The following is an 8,369-nucleotide window of genomic DNA, read 5'->3' on the forward strand; positions in this document are numbered from 1 at the left end:
CATTTTCTGGGTTTTTGTGCTTCCCGAGAGGGGTGTTATTTAATGTGTATTTATTGTGTGACTTCCTGTAAACCCCTCCCACCAGCCGATTGGTCGCCCCTTCCCCCGGGAGTGCCTGCCCCACACAGCTTCCTATTGGGCCAACGCCTGGAGCTTCCACCCAATAGGAAGCTGCGTACGGCAAGGCCCGGGGGCCAAACTGAGCACACAGCAGCACTGGCTCTGGTATCCTGGAGTGTGTGGTGTGCTGGCTTACTGCAGGACTACAGCCCTAGTTATTATGCCCCTGATCAGCACCAAGTTGGGTCCATGTCCAACAGCCTCTCCCTTCGCCAGGGCAGCATCCTGTCCTGCTAGGCCCATTGAATCCTTTATCATTTTGAGTTGATCCCCTTGAACTTCACACCCACTGGCCCTGCAGTGCCGTGGCCCTCCGGGACCCTGGTTTGCCTCGCCGGGACAGGACTGTGTACTCTGCGTTGTGCACTTCCTGTGTCCGGGTCCGGCTTAGCCACTCGGGCCTGCAGAGGACCAGCGTCCCGATCGATCCTTTCTTTGTTCAGGCCCCAAATACAGAATGATAGAGTTTGATGCACCCTCCTACGCTGCCTGACCAGTGAACACTGATGTTGTCGCACACTGACACACTCACCAAGTGACTTTCACAAACAACGACTTGAGCTGACGGGCACGGGAAGACTGACACACAGACACTGACGGCTGGACAGAGACGGGCACTGACAGGTTTTGTTTGTATCCCCGACCCCAACACACTGCGAGATCTCTCAGCCCACTGGTGTCCTTGGCAAAGAGTGTGCGAGAGTGTGTGTGTATAAGTGAGAGAGCAAGTGTGTTTTCCCCAGCCGCCACCACTACTTTCACCCATTCTTGTGGGATCTTAGCGGCCTCCAGTGCTGGTGTGGCTGCACTGTCTTCCTCTTGACAATCCCACGCGTGATACAGAGCCCCGTGCGGTCGCACTGCGTGGCCCTATGACTTGCGTGATCAACCAATTGTGAACTGCGCCTCCCTATTCAGTAAAGCGGGAGTTACAAACGCCTCGGTAACGCACACAGTGAACCGCTGTGTTGTGCGATGTCGCTTCTGGCTCAGTGCGTGGGACACCGTGGCTGTGTTAAAATGGTATCTTGCGTTCAGCGCGCTCCCTTGATGCGCAAGATATCACGTTTGCGATTTGGCGCTGCGAGACGGGGCAGTTCGCCGCGCACACGGGGCGTTTGACGTGGCGGATTCTAGAGCATTGGTTTGGATTCGAGAGCATTGGTTTCTGTGACGTCGTGCGACAGAACCTCGACAGCCTTTCACACCTGCAGCCAAGAGATTCCTGTGAGAGTCGCAATCAAGTCGGGAGTGTATTCAATCACTTATGAATAATATGACTAATCATTGAACACAGCGGGATAACATCAGTCTTAATGCACATCTACATTAAAAGTGCAAAAAGATCTTTAAAACGTGTTATATTTCGTGTCTTCTAGTTTTTGAATGAACTCTAAATACTTCGTTTCATTGTTGCCATTTTAATTGCGGTCAGTTGAGTGGCGTTAGATCATTGCATTGCTTTCTGTTTTTTTGGGCTGCATGCTTCCTAGGGCTGCACGAACTAGAAGGAGCTTTATTCCCCCCCATTTAAAAAAAATGATGACGCAGTAGCCTGGGTCCATTCCTGTTTCAATGGAAGTTTCCAGAACACGAGTCGTGTGTGTGCAGCACACATACAGTCTGCGCTGTATTGTCATCTCAACACCCGTTCTATTCCTGTTGTTGTCTAATTGGGTTTTGTCCTCCCTATGAATGAATGCATCTGGTCCGGCTCCGACCCGTCCCGCTGCACTGCGTATTAATAAGCCCTTAAATCCGAGTCCTGGTTGAGAAGTTTCGTGGGTCAGCCGGAGCCGCTGCGCATCGGTCAAGCCCACTCTCTTGTCGCTCTGCGCAGATTCCTGCCCAGCTGCGCAGCTCATTTTCCCGGTTGGCTGATTCGCACTCGCCTGCTTTTCTCCTTTTTCTTGGCGAATCAGCGCCCAGAGCTGAGCAGTTCGACAAGCGGAGCGTTTGTTTAGATCTCTGCCTGGCGTGTGATTGGCTCCTGCAGCGTCAGAGCCCCGCCCCCTCATCGCGCTCTCAGCCAATCCGCTTTCCCCGAGTCTCTCCTCCGGCGTGTGTCTTTTCCGGTGTCATGGCGGCGCACACTGGGACACAGTGATCGTGGCTGTGTGCGCTGGGAGACGGACAGAGGGATCATGTGCGTGGGCTTGGCGCTTGTGTCGTGACGGGAGCTTCGGATCGCGATGTTAGCGGCTGTGTTGAAGGCGGCTCCCGGCCGGGGGGTGACAGTGGCCGCTTGCAGGCGTTACAGTCAGGTGTGTCCTTTACTGCAGGCGGATGAAGACTAACAATAATAATAGTCTGTGCTGTGTGTGTGTGTGTGTCACTGCAAGGTTACTCCTGTCATCACTCATTTTGCAGACGCATTGATACAGATCTAACTACAGTGTTATCGAGAGTAAAGTATAATCTCTACAAGCAACACTCTGCAGCTCCACACAGTGTAACTGTCCTGTTAATGACACTGAAGTACAATATAGAAAACAATACAGGGAGTCTCTTTACACAACAGTCAGTCCCCTGCAGGGTTATACAGCTGTGTGTACAGGTCTGGGCACAGGGCAGTGTTTCGTACAAGGAAGTGTTGGGTACAGGCACATTCACAGGCCAGTGTTGGGTATAGATACAGGCATGGGGCAGTGTTGGGTACAGGCACATTCACAGGCCAGTGTTGGGTATAGGTAAAGGCAAAGGGCAGTGTTGGGTACAAGTACGGGCACAGGGCAGTGTTGGTTACTGGTAAAGGCGTAGGCCAGTGTTGGGTACAAGTATAGGCACAGAGCAGTGTTTGGTACTGGTAATGGCATAGTGCAGTGTTGGGTACGAGTATGGGCACAGGCACTGGGCAGTTATTTTGTGTGTAGCTCAGTAGTGGTCTGATGCACACTGTCTGTAATGTGGACGCAAATAAGTAAATAAACCCATAAATAATTAAGCAGGTAAATAACAGTACAGAGACCTGAGCAGGACCAGACTGCAGTGCGCTGACCAGCCTCAGCCCAGTGAGGAGGAGGAGGAGGAGGAGGAGGAGGAGGAGGAGCAGGATAATCATTATGATGATGATAATGATAATCATTCCTCCTGACTGGTACTTATTTGTTTGTACTGCTGCCTTCAAACCTTGTCTGACGTCTCTCTCTCCTCCTTTCTTTCTCCTCCCTCTCTCGCTGTGCAGGCGGTGGGGTCCGGGGCCCTACAGGAGCGGCTGCGGGTGTTTGAGCGGCTGTGGGAGCAGCGGGGGGGCAGTGAGCAGGGCGGGCGGCCGCTTAAAGTCTCTCTGGGTGGGGGAGCGTCACTGGAGGGCAGCGCGGGGGTCACACGGCCCCTGGACCTGGTGCAGCACGCGAGGTGGGCCCTGAGTCTGGAGCACGTTACCAGCGCCTCTGTGACACACTGAGTGTGTGTGTGTGTATATCAGTGTATTCAGGGTGTGTTTCGCTGTTGCAGGGCAGGTAAGGGCAGGGTGCTGGTGGCTCGGGTCAATGGGCAGCTGTGGGACCTGAGGCGCCCCCTGGAGGAGGACTGTGAACTGCAGCTCCTCGACTTCGACACTGCAGAGGGCAGAGAGGTACCGACTGACACGCACACTGATACCCCGACACCCTGCTTGTCTGCCTGTCTGTCTCTGAGCGTGTGCCTCCTCTTCCCAGGCTCTGTGGCGCTCCAGTGCGGTGCTGCTGGGCGGGGTGCTGGAGGCGCAGTGGGTGGGGCAGGTGTGTCGGGGGGGCAGCAGCGACAACGGCTTCTTTTGCGACTTCCATCTGGAGGACCGGTCAGTGTCTCTTTATCTATCTGTCTCTCTTTCTCTGTCTCTGTGTCTCTCTCTGTCTTTCGCTGTCTCTGTGTCTCTCTTTCTCTGTCTGTCTCTGTCTTTTTTGTCTCTATTTCTCTGCCTCTGTGTGTCTGTCTGACTGTCTCTCTCACTCCCCCCATCTCTCGGTGTCCAGATCTCTCCTGGGCAGTGACCTGAGCTCAGTGGAGCAGGCTGTGGCTCAACTGGTCAGTCAGAAGCTGCCGTTCCTCAGACTGCAGGTCAGCCAGGCCGAGCTGAGAGAGCTGTTCCAGGTACAGCATGCCCTCCCCCTCTGATACAAATAAAGATGCACACACACCACCCCCCCTCTGATACACACACACACACCACCCCCCTTCTGATACACACTCTCACAAACAGAACCACCCCACTGACCACTGTTCCACTGTTTGTTGTTTTTCAGCACAACCAGTTTAAACTGGAGCTGATTGAGCAGGAGGTGACTGGACCCACCACTACAGTGTACAGGTCAGATGCACACTGACCCCTGTGTGTTTGTGTATGTGTGTATGTGTGTGTGTGTGTGTTACAGGTGTGGCAGTGTGCTTGACCTGTGTGATTGTGTGTGTGTTACAGGTGTGGCAGTGTGGTTGACGTGTCTCCCGGCCCCCTGGTCTCTGACTCAGGTCGACTGAAGGCCATGAGACTGCTGCAGGTCAGTGAGCAGAGCAGCTGTATTCTAGCATAATTACAATGACTGATTATGAATATGACTGTAATAAAACACACAGCAGCAGAATTAGTACATAGAGTAACAGCAGTAACAACATCTGTAATATCAGCAGTAACGGAACCAGCAGAGTTGAGTAGTACTAACTAGTATTAACGCCCTCTCTCTCTCTCTCTCTCTCTCTCTCCCCCTCCCCCCCACCCCCCCCAGGTGTCTGCAGTGCAGTGGGGCTCCACGGGGGGGCGGGGGGTGCAGCGTGTCCTGGGCGTGGCGTTCCCGGACGGGGGACGGCTGCGGGACTGGGAGAGAGAGCAGGAGGAGGCCAGGGCTCGAGACCACCGGCGCATAGGAAAGGTGAGAGAGGGAGAGGGACAGGGGGAGAGAGGGGTGGAGGAAGGGCAGGGGTAAAGTTGTTGAAGTGTCTGTGTCTGTCTGTAGGACCAGGAGCTGTTCTTCTTCAGCGATGTCAGTCCGGGCAGCTGCTTCTTCCTGCCCAAGGGAGCGCACATCTACAACACCCTGATTGACTACATGAAGGTACGGCACACTGATACAGCACAATCAAGGCCCTATTGTAAATTGTAAATCAACTGCGCTGCCCTGGATGTCCCCGCAGCCTCCCCAAGTAGAGTCATTGAATGCACAATTAATCAATAAACAAATTGCTTAGAACGAATTACGATGAGTAGAAATGATAATTGGATTAATTGATTAATCTCTCTCCCTCTCAGAGTGAGTACAGGAGGCGGGGCTTCAGCGAGGTCATGACCCCGACCATGTTCAGCTCCCGGCTGTGGCGGCGCTCGGGCCACTGGGAGCACTACAGCGACGACATGTTCAGCCTGAGAGAGGGGGAGGAGGCGGGAGAGGGAAAGGGGGAGGGGGAGGGGGAGAGGGACGTCTATGCCCTCAAACCCATGAACTGCCCCGCCCACTGGTGAGTGAGGGAGAAGGGGAGAGAGGAGGGGTGGGATGGGTTTAAAGGAGGGGAAGAAAGGGATTACAGGAAAGGGAGAGGAGAGGAGGGGAGGGTGGGATGGATTTAAAGGAGGGGAGGACAGGGAGTACAGGAAAGGGAGAGGAGGGGAGGGTGGGATGGATTTAAAGGAGGGGAGGACAGGAGGAGAGGAGAAGAGGAAAGGAAGAGGGGGAGGAGGTGAGGGTGGGTTTAAAGGAGGGGAGGAGAGGGAGGGAGAAGGCATGTGAGAGAGAGAGAGAGAGATAGAGATGCATTTTAGACTGACAGTGCCCTCCCCCTCCTTCAGCGTGATGTTCGAGCAGCGCCGGCGGTCGTGGCGGGAGCTCCCAGTGCGCTGGGCCGACTTCGGCGCTCTGCACCGGGACGAGACCTCGGGGGCCCTGAGCGGCCTGACACGCCTGCGCCGCTTCACACAGGACGACGCACACATCTTCTGCACCCCGCAGCAGGTAACGCACCACACACACACACACACCCACACACACCACACACGCACTACTGCGGTGGTTGTTTCCACAGGTAACAGATTAAGTAGAGTGTATTGTGTGTGAATGTGTCTGTATTAATATGCATCTCCTCTCTCTCTCTCTCTCTCTCTCAGCTGGAGGAGGAGGTGCGGGGCTGTCTGCACTTCCTGCGCAGTGTCTACTCCGTGCTCGGCTTCTCTTTCCGACTGCTGCTGTCCACCCGCCCTGACCCCTGCCTGGGGGAGCCAGCATTGTGGGACACGGCCGAGAGGGTGAGATGAAGGGATGAGAGTGAGGAAGGGAGAGGAAGAAGCGGAGGGGTGGGGGAATTGAGGAGGAACAGAGATGTTTCTGTTCATTTTCTCTCCCTCTCTATCTCCCTGACCCCCCCCCGTCTCTCTCTCTCCCTCTCCCTGTCCCGCTTTCTCTCGCAGGAGTTGCAGAAGAGTCTGGAGGAGTTCGGGCAGCCCTGGCAGCTGAACCCTGGAGACGGAGCTTTCTATGGGCCCAAGGTAGAGAGAGGGGGAGGGGGTAGACGGAGATAGAGTGAGAAGGCGGCAGGGATATGAGAGGGTGAGAGGGGTGGTAATGGGGAGGGAGGGGGAGAGAGGAAGTGATTCCCAATTAGTGTATTTGTCTACGTGCTTAATCAGCTAATCGGCATGCATGGCCCCTAACCCCGCCCACTTGTCATCTGCCCCACCCAGATTGACATCCAGATCAAAGACGCCATTGGCCGATACCACCAGTGCGCCACGATCCAGTTGGACTTCCAGCTGCCAATCAGATTCAACCTGCGCTACACTGGGTGAGAGTCCTGTGCCTGGACTGTAGGTCTGTTGTGCAGCGAGACGAGCAGCTCACATCTGTGTGTTTAACGCTCTGCTCTCTTCCCTCCCTCTCTCAGGGCTGACGGGGCGGAGGAGAGGCCCGTGCTGATCCACAGGGCAGTGCTGGGCTCACTGGAGAGGATGATCGCCATTCTGGCGGAGAACTGCGGCGGCAGATGGTAACTATGCTGGACACACTGCACTGGACACATGACACGCTACACACTGGACGTGCTACACACTGCACGGCACACTGGACACGCTACACACTGGATACACTCCACTGGACACGCTACAAACTGCATGGCACACTGGACAAGCTACACACTGCACGCCACACTGGACAAGCTACACACTGCACGCCACACTGGACAAGCTACACACTGGATACACTACACTGGACACATGACACGCTGCACTGGACACTGGATACACGCTGCACTGGACACTGGATACACGCAACACGCTGCACTGGACACTACCCTGTGCCCTATAGTCATACCTGACCACGTGTGCGTCTCTCTGTGTCTCAGGCCGCTGTGGCTGTCTCCAGCACAGGTGATGGTGATTCCTGTAGGGGGCGACACTGAGGAGTATGCACAGCAGGTCAGTCACATGGCCACTTTCCCCTCCCTTCCCCTTCTCTCGTTTCTCCCTCTGTCTCCCTCTTTCCAAAACAAGCTTTATTGACAAGGTAGCCCCATGTTTGCCAAAGCGTTCCCACATCCCTCTCTCTCTTAAGGTGGTCACGCAGTTCCGGGAGGCAGGCTTCATGGTGGAGGCAGACCTGGATCACAGCGCCACCTTAAACAGGAAGATCCGCAACGCCCAGCTGGGACAGTACAACTTCATACTGGGTGAGAGAGAGAGAAATATTTGTATATGTGTGTGTGTGTTCAGTCTCAGTGTTAATCTCTTCTTCTCTCTCTCTCTCTCTCTCTCTCTCTCAGTGGTGGGGGAGAGGGAGCGGGGCAGCGGGTCGGTCAGTGTGCGGACGCGGGGGGGGCGGCAGCTCGGCCAGCACAGTGTGAGCTCCGTCCTGCAGCGGCTGTCCGAGCTGAGGGCCTCGCGCACCGCGGCCGCCGAGGACGAGTACTGACCCCCGCTGACGGGTAGCTACACGCTCACGCAACACTGCCTGTGGAGGGACCAGAGTCCTGGGGGGGCATGGGTGCCAGTGTTGATGTCTTGAATATGTCTCTGTGCATTTATTAATAAAGTTCTGTTTATTTTCACCTCTGTGTAGCAGCTTTGTGTTCACCATCACCACACTGACACACTGACACTGGCACACTTACTGGCACACTGACACAGGTACAATCACACTGGAGCACTGACACAATGACACTGACTGGCACACTGACACTGGCACAAAAACAATGACACTGACTGGCACTACGGCACTGACTGGCACACTGACAAAGGTACAATCACAATGGCACTGACTGGCATACTGACACTGGCACAAAAACAATGACAC

The 8,369-nt window shown here is 55.0% G+C and overlaps 1 protein-coding gene across 1 annotated transcript; it reads left to right on the forward strand.

Annotated features, from left to right (window-relative positions):
• The first annotated feature begins 1,926 nt into the window (after positions 1–1,926).
• LOC136767259 (threonine--tRNA ligase 1, cytoplasmic) lies at positions 1,927–8,124 on the forward strand. The gene is made up of 18 exons (XM_066721031.1): positions 1,927–2,384; positions 3,305–3,477; positions 3,577–3,697; positions 3,780–3,901; positions 4,077–4,194; positions 4,347–4,411; positions 4,520–4,598; positions 4,824–4,967; positions 5,052–5,150; positions 5,345–5,550; positions 5,879–6,041; positions 6,194–6,331; positions 6,494–6,571; positions 6,767–6,867; positions 6,967–7,068; positions 7,423–7,495; positions 7,632–7,746; positions 7,840–8,124. Exons 1-18 carry the CDS (start codon positions 2,313–2,315, stop codon positions 7,986–7,988), a joined length of 2,118 nt encoding a protein of 705 aa, XP_066577128.1. The 5' UTR covers positions 1,927–2,312; the 3' UTR covers positions 7,989–8,124.
• The last annotated feature ends 245 nt before the right edge of the window (positions 8,125–8,369 follow it).

This window comes from Amia ocellicauda, chromosome 14, assembly GCF_036373705.1.
Source record: "Amia ocellicauda isolate fAmiCal2 chromosome 14, fAmiCal2.hap1, whole genome shotgun sequence".
NCBI lineage: Eukaryota > Metazoa > Chordata > Actinopteri > Amiiformes > Amiidae > Amia > Amia ocellicauda.